Below are 18,765 nucleotides of genomic sequence, written 5' to 3' on the forward strand. Positions count from 1 at the left end.
TAAGGTACACCACTCCCTTGTTGATTTGATTTTAAATGAAGGGTAACCACTCCCTGATATCATTGTCAATAGAGGGTATACCATTCCCTGACCACATTTTCTCAACATAAGGTACACCAATCCTTAGTTGAGGCATCATTTAGACAATCAGGGTACACCATTCCCAAAGAATCATGTTTTCCCAAGGTACACATATCCCGACCTTTTATTGCTTTCAATAATGAAGTAGTATAGAGTTTTATTATAAATAACTCACGAAATTTTCCTAGTGAAAATTAGGGCAGAAAATTTTTATTTGTTTGTTTTGGTGTCTGAGCAGGTTTTTAAGGCACATGGTTCAAGATGACCAAAAGAAGAAGTCTCAATCCAGAATAAATAAAGAAAAGAAAAAAGAAGTGAATCAAAAATGAAGAAGTGACAGAAAAGATATGGACTGCTCAAGACATGATTGAAGTCACGAGCATTGCACTTCCCGTTTTGATTAGAAGAAGCCATAGAAGAATGAATTAGCACCCACAACTAGCAAGCATCAAGGTTCAAATCAGGGTCTGCGTGAAGAACCCGTCAAGATTCAAGTTTTAGAAGACTTATAAATAGGAATCTCGTAACTATAGCGGATAGGCTTGTTTAGTTTCTTTTGATTTTGATGTAATAACAGGACTACAGATCGGAGCCTCGACGGAACCTCACTTGACTCTCCAACTCAGCATTCTATCATTTTTCTTGAACTACACGCGATTTGATTCTCCTATAACCCGAAATATGTAGGTTGTCCAAACCAGAACTCGGTTGCTCCCTATATTTTATTTCTTTTCCTTTTGAATAATGGTTTGGTCAAAAAATTACTCACATAGCTCACTTTGTCTTTGTCTGAAAACTCCTCATGTTTTCAAGCAAAGAGGGGCATGCTATGAGACCTAATATTTGACCATGCTTGAATTTTTACCACTTATCTCACCAATACCTCACTTCTCACTCCATCTTTCCCGCTTATATCTTCCCACGTGTGTCCCCACTCCACTTTCCCTTGCCTCCTACTCTTTGTCCCCACTCCACTTTCCCTTGTCCCCCACTCCTTGTCCCCCATGCATGTCCCCACACTCACAACCCACATATCATCATTTTTCCTTCAAGTAAAGACACACACGCAAAGGAGGGGGTTGGTCTTCCTTAACTAAAATAATGGCAGCCATAACCTCCTCTAAAAAATGCCTCGAAATCCATCATCAAAGGACCCACAAAACCAGCCCCTGTTTTCTTTTCAAAAAAAGCAACAAAAACATCTCTCAAATAAATCAAAAAATTAGCCAAAACACAGATGAAATTTTTCCCTAAAACCAGCTCAAATCCCACCCCAAACGGGCAGCAAAAACAACTGCGAACAGCTGCAAAAACGACCTCGAATCTGTCCCAAAAAACCAGCACCAAAAACCGATTGAACACTATCAAAATCCGGTCCCATAACAGCCCCAAATCAGCTGCAAAATCCAGCCCAAGAGAGTAGCAGAATAAGCTGTGAATCTTCTGAAAAAGCTGTCAAAAACCACCAGCAAAGCACCTCATTTTCAACCCCAAAGCGCTGTCAAAATGCAACAGTTCACCTCCCTAAATAACCTTTAAATACCAACCAAAAGCAGCTGAAAATTCACCACCAAACAGCCATGAAAACACCACAAAACAGCAGCATCAAGAGTTGAGTTCGAGGGCACCGTTTGAAAGATCCGGTCGTCGGTTCCGGTTGAGGTCGCCGTCGAGGTCGTCGCACGATAGCAACTTTGGTCTCAATGTGCCAGTCAGATTTTGATTTTTAGCATGTGAGGTGATTTTGACTCTAAAGAAGGTTCATTTCTCACATTTTTATTTGATTAATTTATGATTGGAAGTCCTATGTCGTGAATCTTGAAGCTAGATGAAATTATGTTTCCCTGATGAGTGTGCTTGTCTGCTTTAATATTTTCCTTTATGTGGACTTCATCTCTACGCATTATTTAAGCTATGCTAATGAAACTTTGGTATAAGTTGGTTAGTTTGTGTTATAGTGCTTTTTGCTAAAACAATCATTTTTGTAATTTGTCTTATAGGTTGTTGCAAGGCTGAGTATGATTTTGGACTTGGGCCAAATAATAATAAATGTGGCCCAGCAGTTCAATAACAAATAGTGGAGCTAACTTAGTATCTAAAGTAAGCTAATCTACCTTCCATAACTAATTTACTATATTTTTTCCACAATAAATTCCGTAATCAATGGCCTTGCAATAATCTCAAAATTAGTTTTAATTTTTTTTTTAATAATCGCTAGTATGCTTTAGGCGCGTATTAATAAATAAATTATCGTGATTATGTACACATTCACGTGACATAATTATGAATTCCAAAATTAAAATTGAAGTATGCGTTCGCGCAACTTTGGGAAAAACAATCTTAGTATAATAAAATATTATTAATTGTGTACACGTACGCGTGACATGATTTTGGCACAATAAACAGAACGGATTCACACACGTGATTCGTTTCAAAGATAATTATATATTTTAATAATAAAAGCGGACATAGTAAATATGAAAACCAATAAAGCATAGTTTATCCAAATTAATTCAAGCCAAGTTGTAGTCAATAAAGCGACCGTGCTAGAACCACGGGACTCGAGGAATGCCTTACACCTTCTCCCCGGTCAACAGAATTCCTTACCCGGACTTATTTACGCAGACCAATAATAATAGAGTTAAACCTTCCTTTGACTAGGGATTCAAATAAAAGATGACTTGGAACACCTAAAAATTAATTCCAAGCGGCGACTCTGAACAATAAAATAATCATTACTCAAGTTTGTCACTTTAATTGGAAAAATTCTTTAACCCATGACAATTCATAACAAATATCTTTTGTGGAGTAAAAAGGGGTGTGGCACTTGATTGTGTAATACTTAAGCTATATTCTCCGTAATTGTCTTTTATTTAGTTACCATATTGACATTGATTGTCATAATCTCAAAATTTCCATTAGCAATTCCAGATAACCCCAAATTTCATGGTAACTATAACAAAAACTTCATTATAAACTTAAAAGAATTAGTCCAAAGTCTGAACAATGACTAGAAAAAGTCCTCCGTTCAAGATCCCCTACTACATTGATTTCGCCTTTCTTTGTGCTCTCTTATTTTCTTCTTCTTCTTCTTCTCCCACATTTACTCATCTCAAATTTAACACATTCGACGTAAAAGGGAAACTATAGCTTATCATTAAAAATTAAAAGATGTATAGATCATCGAGTACAACTCGAGTTTCAGACGATTATTTCAATAGCTATTATTCTTCTTCGTCAAATTCATCACCCTCACAAAAGGTGTCTCCAGTACTAAGAGCTTTGTCTTTGGAAACTAATGAATTATTACCAATACATGAACCACTTTCGGATATTGCTAAGAAGGAAAAATCTCGTGCCAAATTTGCAGAAAATGCTGTTCATGTTATACCTTTGGTCTTGCTCTTGTGTGGATTTATCCTATGGTTTTTATCTAATCCAGGTATCTTCTATTCTATTACTCTTTTTTGTGCTAAATTTTTTTAATTTTATTGCGCCGGAAGATTTCCTTTCTATACCTGTATTGCCTTTCCATACATGTACTAGTGAATTTTAGTACTTTTTATTCTTAGATTTCTATTACAGGTTGATATTTATTTGGCTTTGGTTATCTTATTTTTCTGATTGTGATTACGGCTTCTTTTTTCAAATTTATTATGATTATGTTTCTCGTGAGCCGAAGGTCTATTAAAAACAGTCTCTCTACTTTCACAAGGTTATGGGTGATAATTTATCCGTACAAATTATGTAGAATAAGACTAAAGTTCACATCTATATTGTATAAACTTCGAGCAATTTGGTCACATCCATTGATTCGTGAAAGAAAATTGTATCCAATGATAATTTAATATGCTAAACACTTGATAATCAATACATTTTCTCAATCCATTTGTCTTAATATATTATAATTTCTTCAGATTCGTTTTAGTGGTAAGTTATTTTTCTCCCATATCTCATCTAAGTAATCATTTGAGTTGATCTCTTTCCTGAATCGATTAGACAGATTTCATTTGATTTTTGAACCTCGCCTACGCTGACATGTAATCATATTGTTAACATGTAAACCTTGTAAATCAATGTTTATTAGAGGTATTTTTATTGTAATTGGTATTTATCATAGAATTTTGTTTTTCAATGGATGGTGCAAAAAGATTTTATATACTTATAGTTATAGTTATAGTAATTGACTGGCTCTACAAACTGCTCACCTATTTTTCAAGTTACTAACGCACGCGTCGTAGTTTAAACATTTGCAGCTGGTTGAAAAAAGTGAACTGAATTTTAAACTCATTGTTATATATATAGTACTGTTTTTAGTGTCTAGTGCTACCTTTCCGAGAAGTTTAACAAAATGCAAAGAATATTACTATCTAACCACTAAAGATTATGGTCGGGGTTAAGTAAGCATCTATTTTTAATCAGACATTTCGGGTTCGAATCCTTTTAGGTGGGATGTCCCAAAAAAAAAAAGGAGATCATATATCACAAATCCCATGAGACCTACAAATTTATTTATTGCTCTATTTTCAAGAAATTGTGTATGTAGTTTTAAATACTTTTATTAATCAACTAAAATAAACTTGCTTCTTAATTGTTTATAAAACAGATATTGATGCACCATTGAAAGGTGAAGCAATTGCTGGAAGAATAGAAGGATTAACACTTGATGGAGATCTTGATCCTGATGGCATGCATATTTCAAATTTACCTCTAGAATTGAGTGATGATGATATGATCAAGCAAGATGAAAATCGTCGAACATCTTATATGGAAAATAGATTTCCATAAATGTCTTTTTATATTTTCTTTTTCACTTCTTTTCATATCGAAATTCTCGCCATTTATGTTTTGAGGATTGCTCTTGCCAAAATATATTTGAGCGACGAAGTTATTTGGGATTTCATTATAGTATTTGCTAAGATGGTCTGGTCTTCAATTGACGTTATTATGTGGAAAAGACCTCGAGTTTCTCAAAGAGATATCACTGGTAGTTGTCTGGTACTATGTTTTTGTGTTTGACCTAGCAATTGAGGAGTGCTTCTTATCGTATACATTGAAATAGATCGTTCGATATATATATATATATATATATATATATATATATATATATATATATATATATTTGTTTTTTTACAGCTCCTCGCGCATGAAAAGACTTCACTTAGAAAGTCAAGATAAGAAAGGATAAAGGATGGTCTACGATCAGGGAATCCCTTTTTTGTTAAAGAGAATTGGCCGTAGAGAGAGCGCTTATCTCTCATAAGAGAAGGAGAGCCACTTTTTTTTATAGTATATTAATGAGTAGGACTGAAATTCCAAGCGCTCCTAGCTCAGAAACCACACACAGACAAAGACATGGAGTCCCATAAAACTCATAAATAATAGACTAAGAAATATACGTGACATACACTTCCTGTGTGAAGTTTTCATCTTAATGAATCAAAGCAGTTTGTAAAATGCTACTTTTCTTTCAGGAAAGTCCTATTTCAGAACAAACCATATAATGTATACAAGACTAAATGAATGAAACTTAAACCGTTAGACTGCCAAAACGGTCGGAATGCGGTCAGAAAATACTAATTTCCAACCACATTCAGATCGAAATATCGTAGTCGCAAAATAGCTGGTCTGAAAAGATTTGCGACCGAATCCGTCCGTAATTTGCGACTACTGCGGTCGCAAAGTCAAAGTAGAAAAACGACTAATAAATGTCGCCAACTGTGCGACTGACGCGGTCACAAATAATTTAAATTAAATTTTAATTTTATATTGACTTTCCCACTACTTTGGTCGCAAACGGTATATATAATTATAAATATATTTAATCTTTCTCACCGGAGTGATCGCAAATAATATAAAGTATTTTTATTTTATTTCAGTTTTTCCACTACTGTGGTCGCAAAACTAAATTTATTTTGTTTATTTATTTATGTTTTCCACTACTACGGTCGCAAAACTAATTTTATTTTATTTATTTATTTATGTTTCATACTACTGCAGTCGCAAATCTAATTTAATATTATAATTTTTATTTAATTTTCCTCTACAGCAACCGCAAATGTTGATGAATCTGGAAAATTTGAAGCACTTTGTGACTACCGTGGTCGGAAAACTAGAAATGTTTTGGGAGATTTCAGCTGTTTAAAAGCACTACCACCCGCCAAATCAAATATACAGCAACTAAACAATTAATCCACCATTCCAACCAATCAATCCACTATTTCAACTAATCAAATCCATAAAATACAAACAATTATATAAAACATAAATATTTGTAACTAAAACATCCAAACACAAGTTAAACATTCAAACATCATTCAATCTAGTCTAAAACATTACAATCATAGTCAAATGTAAACCTTACTAAGTCTAAACATCCAATCACAACAAATAATAATGTCTCAAACATCACAACCACAACAAACTAAAACTCATCATCCTCGTCATTCAAAGGATCAAATGGACGTTTGCTCATAAATTTCTCCACTAAACTCCGCAATTTGTTAAAATTTGCGCGATCTTCTTTCCGTTCCTCCTTCAACTCTTCAACTTCTTTTCGTAATGCTTCCACCTCTTCGTGATTCTGCGAATAACTCGCATCACCAGACAACAATATCGTAGAACGACCTACGGAATATTGTGATCCAAAACCGTAGGTTCTACCTTTCTTTGCGCCACCAACCACCTGCGTCCATATTGAAGCTACATCATTGAGTGACACTTGGGTTGAGCTACCATCCTCGGAATCGAGTTGACTTTGACGTCATTCCTCAAAACGTTTTTGATAGGCTTCCTGAAATTAAAATATTCAGCATTAAATTATGTTATACTAATAGCCTATGGGCATATGCAGTCTTCAAAACATATTAGCTTCCTCTACTACCATATACCATGTTTCCTTTTGTCACAGCTCAACCTCGATCTATGGCCTTCTTCATGCATCTCAAGTGTCAAAATATTGAATAGGTGATAAGACAAGATAGAAAAACAGTGAACTGAAGCTAAAAGGTACATGGCTTTTTAAATCTTACAATACATTCCATGTATTCCTTCTATCCAATTAAGCTCTGGCAACTATAACTCTAAGAAATGGTTAGGATTACAAAAATCAAGTCTAATTAATAGTCTCCAGTTGCGATATAAGTACCTGACATTACATAATTAAGTAAATGAAATAGAAACTAATAAAGATAGTTGCTCAGAATGCAATGCATGTGTTTGAGCAAACTAGTCTAGTTAATATATTTCGACATGAACTTTACTAGGAAATGTACACTAAGAATATTTTCTCAATATAGTAACTTTATCACTTTAATTTCTGCAGGAAAGGAACGAAAAGCAAACTAGATCTAAAAATATTACTCTCTCCCATCTCTTCATTCATGAACTGGATATAACTTCTTGACATTATTTATTATTGAAGTAGGTATTCTAATCCATGATTTCAAAACAAGAGTAATTAAGTTAAACCACAACTGGATAGATTTTCTGGTTTAGCTTTGGTTATTAGTTTTAAGCCTATCGGCACCTTGTTTCTCGAAATTATGGCTTATTTTAAGTTCTTTTCCTAGATATACCTTTGTACCACACTTCAATAAAACTAAAGACTTCTGTAATCTTTTAATAGCACCAGATTTCATCTTTATGTACAAATCAATAGCAGTTAAGAATTTTAATTTTACCATAGTGGACTTAAGTAAACTGTAAAAGGTTGGATAAAAAATACTACCTAAGGTACATTAGCTCTTAGCACAATCTCATAAGTATTTTCTGGAAGATTGCACCATTAGAAATTCAGAACAAATTAAAAATATGGATTCCAACAGAAACACTATCATCTTACAAATGTGAGTAAACTATACTTCGCCTTTCAGTTTCAAATTCCCTTTGTCATCTAATAGATGACCATAAGGTACAAGAAATTGCCATTTTCTCAAAGTCAACAAGACCTAAAAGACAGAAGCTGAACTGGACTGCTAGTCAAATGTAGACAATCACAAAACTAGTGAACCAAACGAAGTAATCAGATGCAAAAGAATCCAATAGCATCACAAAGCTCGACAGAAAATTTACATGTACAACTGAAAGATCTTAGCCTTTCTCAAAAAATTAGAATTACCCAATTCAAAAAAAAAAACTCCAAATAAAAATCGAAAAGAAAATACAGAGAAGAACCACAGATTCCAACATAAACACATATTAAAAACACATAAAGATTGTACCTTCTAATGAAATTAAAATTATCCATTTAAAGATTGTGCCTTAAAATTGAAGATAGAAAAAATAAAAGCAGAAAAAGGAAAGAGAAACTTACCGTCGCACAGGAGGAGTGGTTAGTGAGAAGAAAGAGAGAGAGTTGAGGAGTGATTAGTGATTTACAGCAGCACAGAAGGAGTGGACGAGAGAACGAAGAACAGCGACCTAACATGTGAAATATCGAGAGAGAGTGAGAGATAGGGGGGAATTGGGGAAATAGGCGGCCTAACATGTGAAATATCGAGAGAGAGAGAGAGAATGGGGAAAATTGGGAAAATAGGGTTTTGGCCTAAAATATTAGATTTAGATTTCTGACTATCGCGGTCCCAAACTCACTTAAATATTCTTTTATCATTTTAATTTTAATTTTGCGATCGAAGCGGTCACTTAGTTGGTCAACTGATAACTTTGACTTTTTATTGTCTGACTGAATTGGTCGCAGAAGTGAAGGCGGGAATTTCACGCGCAGATTTCTCACTGCTTTTGTCCGAATAATAGTTGCATTTCTTCTTCTTTTTTTAAAAGTAATAAAAAATCAATATTTTTTCAACTACTACAGTCGCAAAAGTAGTCCCATTAGCGACGGCTTCATTTTCAGTCAGAAATTTCAGTCACAAATTGATATTTTTCTAGTAGTGTGTCTTATTTTTAGAAACTTTCATTACACTAATTGGAGCATCTTCATATTGTCTCGAGGCTCATTCTTGTGATATTCCCGATAATGTGATATTAGAAAACTAGAAAAAGAAATTGTGATATTCACACAATTGTAAAATCAAAATTGACTTTACAGATAATGGAAATAATTACTTATACCACAAGATCAATATAGAACATTGATAGAAAAAAGAATTACATGAAACTCCCAATAAAGTAAGAAAAAGAAATTTATACCCATATATATATATATATATATATATATAACAATAGAAGAGTGAGGTGACACCTCTCTTTGGTCAAGAAAGCATATCGTTTTTCTCCTTTTTTGGCTTTTCCTCTCATTTTCTATTATATTAAATTTCTTTTTTTTTTCCAACATGAAGAATGTAAAGCGTTGCAACAATTCAACTAATGGTTACAATGATTGAATTAATATTAAAATGGGTCATTATAGTTGCAGCGGTTGAATTGAAATAATAGGTCATTAAAGTTGCATAAGTGCCTTTTGGGCTACAAAATAGTCTTTCCATATTCCAAGCTTAAGTTTAAACTTCCACAAAAAAAAAATCATCCGATAGTTTGTACATTATTGTGTTGAGTCAAGTGCGTCTAGAAGTCCAAAAGAACTTACTGCACTTCTTGAGAAAAAATTTACATCTAAAGATCTGAAGAATTGGAAGAAGAGAAGGCAAGAGCTGAAGAAAAGAAGTCACTTGGTTGGCAGAAAAAAGAAAATTAACGATGGAGCGAAACCGGCATGATTTTACTACATCGCCTGCATCTATTTTGAGTGCAACGTTTCTTTATGAAACATATGTAAGACTTTTATGAGTCATTCTATATTTCACATATTTTTCTTCTCCATTCTCACCGGTACTTCATCAATGAGCAGTTTATGGCACTATAACAGCGTCAGAGATAAATACATCGATAAATTGTATTATTTTATTGATTTCATATTTTTTTGACAAATGAATGTCTTTAATTTGATAATTTTTGGTTACTTAACTTTTTTGATATCCTACTCTATAGCAAATATCCGACATCGTCATCAAACATCTATAGACGACGCAAACCCGATAATTAGTTAATATGATATCGTGAGGAGCAGATTAGAAAGGAACTTTACCAAGCCAATAGAGTGACTTGCTCTTGCAACAACTTTATTTTGCTTACAAGTGTCACGACCCAAAACCTAACCCGACGTGATGGCGCCTATTGTGGTACTAGGCAAGCCGATCTTTCCAAAATACTTTCAAAATTTAATAGAAATGTATTAAGACATTTAAAATAATTGGAGTTTTTCATAAAACGGGGGTAAAACCCAATTAAAACATAAGTGCGGAAAAATAGCCCGACATCGGGGTGTCACTAAGTCACGAGCATCTAACAACCAATCTAGAAAATATAGTCTACTACAGTCTGTGCCAAATGCCAATACAAGAGAGAAAAGATAATAAGAAAGGAGAAACAAGGACTGCGGACGACGGCAGCTACCTCGTAAGTCTCCGATAGCCAGCTCGCGCACGAACTCAGCAACCGCTAGAACCGTACACACATGGATCTGCACATGAAATGTAGGGTGTAGTATGAGTACAACCAACTCAGCAAGTAACAGAATTAAATAAGAAATTGAGAAGCACTGACTAGCTATAAAAATACAGTTCATTTCAAAAGTTTTCAGTAAAGAGTGAACATGCTTTCAAATCTGGTGGTGTAAGTCAAATTAGTTCGAGCTCAAGTAAAACAGATATGAATCTTCCAAAAATTCCACTACAACAACAGATAACAACTAAGTGCAAAAATAAAAATAAAAAGCAAGTACAACCTCTCAAGGCAGCAGTCACTCAACTCATCTCAACAGCTCATACTCTTGGCTCTCAGCCCTCAATACACACTCTCAATAAGTACTTGCGCTCACTGGAGGTGTGCAGACTCCGGAGGGGCTCCTTTCAGCCCAAGCGTTATATCGCTGCGGCGTGTAGCCCGACCCAATCATATAAGTAGCCATAAGGCTCGTTGCGGCGTGCAACCCGATCCACAATCCATAAATAGCCATAAGACTTGTTGCGGCGTGCAACCCGATCCATATAACCTCACATAGCTCACATCTCGGCACTTAGGCCCTATCTCATTCAATAACCTCTCCAGCCCCTCGGGCTCACAGAATATCATAATAATCAGCCCAAACAGAGAATACAACAAGTATCAACAAGAACTGAGAGGGAACAGAGATGTAACACACAAGTAAGACTGTAACTGAGTACAAGATAGATATTAGCAGTCAATTCAACAAGCATACGACCGTTGCGGGTCCCAACAGTGATATCATATGGCCTAAGCATGGTTTCTAACATGAAAGGCGGTCAATTGCTCAAAGACAAGGAAAAATAAGTAATAACAATGGCTATTCGACTTTACAGTCTCGCGGGACGGACCAAGTCACAATCCCTCACGGTGTACGCTCACACGCCCGTCACCTAGCATGTGCGTCACCTCCAAACACTCACATCATACCAATTCTCGGGGTTTCATACCCTCAAAACCAGATTTAAGACTGTTACTTACCTCAACCCGAGCAAATCTTTACTCCGAAATGTCTTTGCCTCTCAAATCGGTCTCCAAACGTCCCAAATCTAGCTACAAGTAAAACAACACAATCAATATAGGCTAAAGGGATCAATTCTACAAGAAAAGTACTAAATTATAGCCAAAAATCCGAAATTGGCCCGAACCCAGCTCCTAGTCCCACGTCTCGAAATCCGACAAAAGTCACAAAACCCGAAATTTCATTCACTCACGAGTCTAACCATACCAAATGTACTCAAATCCGATAACAAAATCCCATTCAAAACCTTAAAATCCCAATTCAAGAGTTCTTCCTCTTTTTCCCAAATTTCTCACCCAAAATTACAAATTAGATGATAAAATTAAAGATAAAATTATGGGATTTAACTAAAACCAAGTAAGAATCACTTACCCCAATCAACTCCATGAAAATCCCTTCAAGAATCGCCCAATTCCGTGTTCTCTAGCTCAAAATATGCAAAATGGGTTCAAACCCTCATTTTTGAAATTAATACTGCCTGCCCAGATATCCTTCATCGCGATCGCGGAAAATTTCTCGCGATCGCGAAGCACAACTATGCTGCCCCACATTTTTACCCTACGCGATCGCGGAATCACCCACGCGATCATGGATCACTGCCTTTCATACCTACGCGATCGCATCCTGCCTCATGCGATCACATAGAGTATTGGCCACACATCTCCTCCTGCTCAAATCCTTCTACGGGAACGCGGCCTTAGCCACACGTTCGCGAAGCACATCTTCGCACACATACGCGATCGCGTTCCTAATTTTGCGATCGCATAGAACAAACTCACCTCTGCCCCAAATAAGCTTACGCGATCACGAATGAATACATGTGATCACGTACAAGGAAACCAGAACCTTCTCAAACCAGAACTTCAGCTATCAAGCCAAGTCCAAAAATGATCCGTTAAGCATCTGAAACTCACCCGAGGTCCCCGGAACCTCAACCAAACATACCAACCAATCGTAAAATACCATACGAACTTAGTCGAGCCTTCAAATCACTCAAAACAACATCAAAACACTAATTACACACTGATTCAAGCATAAAGAACTTCTAAACTTACAAATTCCACAAACGACGCCGAAACCTACCAAACCATGTCCGATTGATCTAAAATTTTTCACACAAGTCATATTCAACATTACGAACCTATTATAACTTCCAAAATCAAAATCTGACCCCGATATTAAAAAGTCAACCCCCGGTCAAACTTTTCAAAATTCGACTTTCCCTATTTCAAGCCTAAATTAGCTACAGACCTCAAATTCACAGTCCGGACACGCTCCTAAGTCCAAAATCACCCAACGGAGCTAACGGAATTGACGGAACTCTATTCTAGAGTCATCTTTATACACTTCCGTCTATGATCAAAATCCTAAGACTTAAGCTTCCGTTTTAGGGACTCAGTGTCCCAAAGCACTCGAAATCAAAAATAAGAACTCTTGTTAAGTCACATAAGCAGAAACAGATACGGGAAAAACAATGAATATGGGATCGGGGCTAATACACTCAAAACGATCGGGCGGGTCGTTACAACAAGGTTTAGGTTATCTTTATGCCAAGGGCTATACATGGAGTGCAAAGAATAACAACACTAAGATATATATTGTTAAAGTTATATTTGTTATAAAATATAACTCAAAGTAATAATATGGAACAAGGGAAAACAAGCTAAGAGATATATAGAGATAGAGAGAGAAGATTCTTATTTCTTCTTCAATTGTGTGTATTTTCCTATCTATTACATGATCTTTATATAGGCATGAAAAGTGAAGAAAATATTTTATTGAATATGTCATTAAACATAGAAAATATATCATTAAATATGTCATTAAGCATTTGAGATGAATATCATGAAAGAAGAGTATACATCTACCATAATTTGATATTTCTTATAACACTCCCCCTTGGATGTCCATAGATAATGTGCCTCATTAAAACCTTATTAGAAAAATAATTCTAGTGAAGGAAAAAGTATACATGTAACGACTCGGCCGGTCGTTTTGAGAATTTGAGCCCCGATCCCCTAATAACTATTTTCTCCACGTTTGTTTCCACTATTAGGACTTGCCAGAGTGATTGGTTATGAAATTCAGAGAGTTTTGGGACACTTAGTCCCTAGTTGTGAGTTTAAGCCTTAGAGTTTGGACCGTAGTCGGAACTGTGTGAAGACGGATATGGAATGGAATTCCGTCAACTCCGTTAGCTCCGTTGAGTGATTTTGGGGTTAGGATCGTGCCCAGAATATGTTTTGGGAGTCTGTAGTAGATTTAGGCTTGAATTGGGGAAAGTTAGTTTTTCGACGATTTCGACCGATAGTGGGAATTTTGATATCGAGTTCGGAATGGAATTCTGAAAGTGGATGTAGGTTCGTAATGTCATTTGTGATCTGTGTGTAAAATTTGAGTTCATTCAGACTAGATTTGATATGGTTCGGTGTCGTTTCTAGAATTTGGAAAACTTTAAATTATTAGGCTTGAATCCGTGCTTAATTCCTGATTTTAGTGTTGTTCGACGTGGTTTAAAGGCTCGCCTAAGTTCGTATGGTATTTTAGGATTGGTTGGTATGTTTGGTTGAGGTCCCGGGGGCTTCGGGTGTGTTTCAGATGCTTAACAGGAAGAAACTTGGACTTAGGAGAAATCTAGTGCCTTTGCTGGTTTTGGTGTTTCGCACCTGCAGAAAAGAGACCGCAGGTGCGCGAACCGCACATGCGGAGATGGAAGCGCAGATGCGAGAAGTTGAGAGTTGTCCTAGGGTCATAGGTGCCCGCAAATGCGCAAGGCTATTCGCAAATGCGCAAGATGCGCAGAAGCGGAAGGGATGTCCGCAGGCGCGAGTGCGTAGGTGCGGCCCTTTCGTCGTAGGTGCGAAGGCAGAGGAGGAAACTAACTTGCGGAGATGCGCACATTTTCCGCACAAGCACACCTGCAGGTGCGAGCCCAGGTTCTGCAGGTGCGGAAATACCTGGCAGTGATTAAAACTGAAGGGCTTCGTGATTTTTATCATTTTTGGCTTTGCAAACTCGGAGTAGGGCAATTTTTGAGAGCATTTTCGAGGCATTTCTTGAGGTAAGTTCCTTGTGCTTATTTTTGGTCAATAAGCTTGCCTTGCCATGTATTTTCCCACCTAGTTAATGTGTATTTAAGGTGGAAATTGGAAGTGGAGGCTAGGGATTTGGAAGTTTGAATTGTGGATTGGAGGACCATTTGGTGTCGGATTTTAGTAAATTTGATATGGTTAGACTCGTGAGTGAATGATCTTTCTATTTTCGTGAATTTTTTCGGGTTTTGAGATGTGGGCCTGGGGGCCGGGTTTAAGCCAATTTTGGATTTTGGCCTAATATTTGTAGTTTTTCTTGTGGGATTCATTCCATTAGCGCGTATTGATGGTATTGTACTGTTTTGGATAGATTCGGGCCATTTGGAGTCGGATACTCGTGGCAAGAATGTGATATCAGGTTGATTCGAGCGGTTCGAGGTAAGTGGCTTGCCTAACCCTGTGTTGGGGACTTCCCCCTTAGGATATCTTGATATTATTTGGTGTATGGGTGCTGTGTACGTGAGGTGATGAGTACGTACACGGGATATTATTGTAAAAATCCCATTTTTCCTTTCTAAATCATAAATTGTTTTTCCTTATTAAATTGCACTAATACGTTTAATTATGAAACTTAGACTAGAGAAGCATGCTTACGTGTTTTAACTGCCTAATTGACATTATGTGCGTCATGTTTAGTTAAGTCCTTATTTGCCTTATCTGTGTCCAGTATAAACTGTATAACTCAATGCCATACCTGCCATTTCATCTTGCGTTGCATATTTACTTTGGGACTACAGACGTATTCCGGGAGATCCCCATGTACTGCATATTTACTTTGGGACTACGGACGTATTCCGGGAGATCCCCTTGTACTGCATATTTACTTTGGGACGACGGACGTATTCCGGGAGATCCCCTTGTACTGCATATTTACTTTAGGACTACAGACATATTCCGGGAGATCCCCCTGTACTACATATTTACTTTGGGACTACGAACGTATTCTGGGAGATCCTCCAGCACTGCATATTTACTTTGGGACTACGGACGTATTTCGGGAGATCCCCCTTGTACTGTATATCCATTTGAAACTATGGAACGGTATCCCGAGAGATTCCCCATTGTAACTGTTAAGAACAATCATATTTCTTTGATTTCCTTGTCGTGCGAGTTATTGACACCAAATATTCTAAGATTCTATTCTATTCTTTCTCACAGATGATGAGGACCCGCAATGGAAGGACCGACGAACAGGCACCCGAGTGCCCTGCCAGAGCCGCCAGAGGCTGGGGTCGGGGTAGAGGACGACCACGCGGTGCAGCCCGAGCACTTGCGAGAGCTGCGTCAGAGGAGCCCCCAGCAACTTCAGCTGGAGGGCCAGCACCGGAGATCCCTATTGCTACTGCAGCCCTCCAGGAGACTTTAGCTTAGTTCTTGAGCATGTTCAGCACTTTGGCTCAGGATGGACTATTCCCGATAGCTCCCGTTATATCTCAGGTCGGGGGAGGGGCATAGACTCCCACAACCCGTACTCCTGAGCAGAGGGTCCAGGTTGATCAGGCCCTAGAGTATATTCCTATGCCCCCAGTGGCTCTGGTTCAGCATGAGGTCAGGGTAGCTGCTTCTGAGGCAGAGCAGCTCGGACTTGAGAGGTACAAGAAGTACCACCCACCTACTTTCAGCAGACTAGCTCCAGATGATGCTCTGGGTTTTCTTGAGGAGTGTCATCGCATTCTCCGCACTGTGGGTATTGTGGAGACAAGTGGGGTTTCTTTCACCGCTTTCCAGCTTAGGGGAGCAGCATATCAGTGGTGGCGTGCCTATGAGTTGAGTAGTCCGGACAAGGCAGCCTCACTCACTTGGACTCCGTTTTCAGAGATGTTCTTGCGTGAGTACGTTCCTCAGAGCCTCAGGGATGCTTGGCGCACAGAGTTTGAGCAGGTGCGTCAGGGTTCTATGACTGTGTCGGAGTATGCAGTCCGTTTTAGTGGGTTAGCTCGCCATGCACCGTCTCTGGTTGCTATAGTTAGAGAGAGGGTTCATCACTTCATTGAGGAACTCCACCCTAGTATTCAGACCAGTATGGCCAGGGAGTTGGAGATGGACATCACTTATCAGCAGGCAGTAGCATTGCCAGGAGAGTGGAAGGCATGTTTGCCCGGGACAGAGAGGACAGAGAGGCCAAGAGGTCTCGAGAGACTGGTCATTATTCAGGAGCTTGTGCACCTGTAGCACGCTATGGTGGGGGTTTTGTGAGTCGCCCTGTTCATTCAGCTCTTCTAGCAGCCAGCGGTGTACTAGCTCCTCCTAGACCTCAGGATCCCTATTATGCAACGCCAGTATCCAGTATGCCTCCTACTCGAGGTGCTATTACCGGCCAGTCCAGCAGGCTAAGTCCGAGTCAGTATCAGCCGCCGCATCCTCCGAGAGGTTGTTTTGAGTGTGGTGACACTCGTCACCTGGTTAGAGATTGCCCAGATCCAGGAGGGGTGCACCTCCACGGACTTATCAGCCTCCACGTGCTCCACCGGGTCCTCCGGCCATTCTTCCAGCACCAGCTGCTACCCCACCTCCTCAGCCAGCTCGAGGTGGAGGTCGGGGAGGTCGAGGTTGCCCTAGAGGGGAGGCCAGGCCAGGTACTATGCCCTTCCATCCCGTTCAGAGGCCGTTGCTTTAGATTCAGTTATCACAGGTATCGTCCCTATTTGTCATAGGGATGCATCAGTATTATTTGACCCAGGCTCTACGTATTCATATGTGTCTTCTTATTTCGCTCCACATTTGGGGATATCTCGGGGTTCTTTGAGTTCCCCTGTTTATGTATCTACTCCCATGGGAGATTCTCTCATTGTGGACCGTGTATATCGGTCGTGTTTGATTGCTCTTGGTTGTTTTGAGACCAGAGCCGATTTGTTATTACTTAGTATGGTAGATTTTGATGCTATCTTGGGCATGGACTGGTTGTCGCCTCATTATGCTATTCTTGATTATCACACTAAGACCGTGATGCTAGCTATGCTAGGCTTACCGAGATTAGAGTGGAGAGATACCTTAGAGTATACTCCTCGCAGGGTCATTCATTTCTTAAGGCTCAACGAATGGTTGAGAAGGGGTGTGATGCGTATTTGGCCTATGTGAGAGATGTCAGTATTGATACCTCTACAGTCGAGTCAGTTCCACTAGTGAGGGACTTTCCAGATGTTTTTCCAGCTGATCTTCCGGGCATGCCGCCCGACAAAGATATTGATTTTGGCATTGATTTGTTGTCGGGCACTCAGCCCATCTCTATTCCTCCATATCGTATAGCTCCTCCTGAATTAAAGGAGTTGAAGGAGCAGTTGCAAGAGTTGCTTGATAAGGGCTTCATTCGGCCCAGTGTGTCACCTTGGGGTGCTCCGGTCTTATTTGTGAAGAAGAAGGATGGTTCTATGTGTATGTGTATTGATTATCGGCTGTTGAACAAAGTTACAGTGAAGAACATGTATCCTTTGCTTCGCATCGATGATTTATTTGATCAGTTACAGGGTGCCAGGGTGTTTTCCAAGATTGAATTGCGTTCTGGCTATCATCAGTTGAAGATTCGGGAGCCGGACATCCTAAAGACTGCTTTCAGGACCAGATATGGTCATTATGAGTTTCTTGTCATGTCATTTGGGCTGACTAATGCCCCAGAAGCCTTTATGCATTTGATGCACAGTGTGTTCCAGCCTTATCTTAATTCCTTCGTCATTGTGTTTATTGACGACATCCTGGTATATTTCCGATCTCGGGAAGATTATGAGCAGCACCTGAGGACTGCACTTCAGACCTTGAGATAAAAGAAGTTGTATGCAAAATTTTTAAAATGTGAGTTTTGGTTAGACTCAGTGGCATTCTTGGGTCATATAGTATCGAGTGAGGGGATCCAGGTGGATCCGAAGAAGATTGAAGCAGTGCAGAGTTGGCCCACGACGTCCTCCGCTACGGAGATCCGGAGTTTTCTTGGTTTGGCGGGGTATTACCGTCGCTTTGTAGAGGGATTTTCATCCATTGCAGCTCCTATGACTAGGCAGACCCAGAAGGGTGCCCCGTTCAGGTGAACCGAGGAGTATGAGGAGAGCTTTCAAAAGCTCAAGACAACTTTGACTA

At 38.6% G+C, this 18,765-nt stretch overlaps 1 protein-coding gene and 1 long non-coding RNA gene across 2 annotated transcripts; one reads left to right on the top strand and one right to left on the bottom strand.

The window, feature by feature from the left end:
• Positions 1-3,132: 3,132 nt before the first annotated feature.
• On the top strand, positions 3,133-5,058 carry LOC104111739 (uncharacterized). The gene is made up of 2 exons (XM_009621494.4): positions 3,133-3,523; positions 4,688-5,058. Exons 1-2 carry the CDS (start codon positions 3,253-3,255, stop codon positions 4,867-4,869), a joined length of 453 nt encoding a protein of 150 aa, XP_009619789.1. The 5' UTR covers positions 3,133-3,252; the 3' UTR covers positions 4,870-5,058.
• A 1,222-nt stretch (positions 5,059-6,280) lies between these two features.
• On the bottom strand, positions 6,281-8,597 carry LOC104111738 (uncharacterized). Its single transcript, XR_689782.4, has 2 exons — positions 8,396-8,597; positions 6,281-6,874 (listed from the first exon to the last, which is right to left on the bottom strand). It is a non-coding gene; the product is annotated as an uncharacterized lncRNA (long non-coding RNA).
• Positions 8,598-18,765: the final 10,168 nt, after the last annotated feature.

This window comes from Nicotiana tomentosiformis, chromosome 5 (genome assembly GCF_000390325.3).
Source record: "Nicotiana tomentosiformis chromosome 5, ASM39032v3, whole genome shotgun sequence".
NCBI lineage: Eukaryota > Viridiplantae > Streptophyta > Magnoliopsida > Solanales > Solanaceae > Nicotiana > Nicotiana tomentosiformis.

Excerpts from the sequence above, each read along its gene's own strand:
- LOC104111739 (XM_009621494.4), top strand. The coding sequence starts at position 3,253 with ATGTATAGATCATCGAGTACAACTCGAGTTTCAGACGATTATTTCAAT. Across the intron at positions 3,524-4,687 it reads ATGGTTTTTATCTAATCCAG|ATATTGATGCACCATTGAAA; the intron begins GTATCTTCTATT and ends TTTATAAAACAG.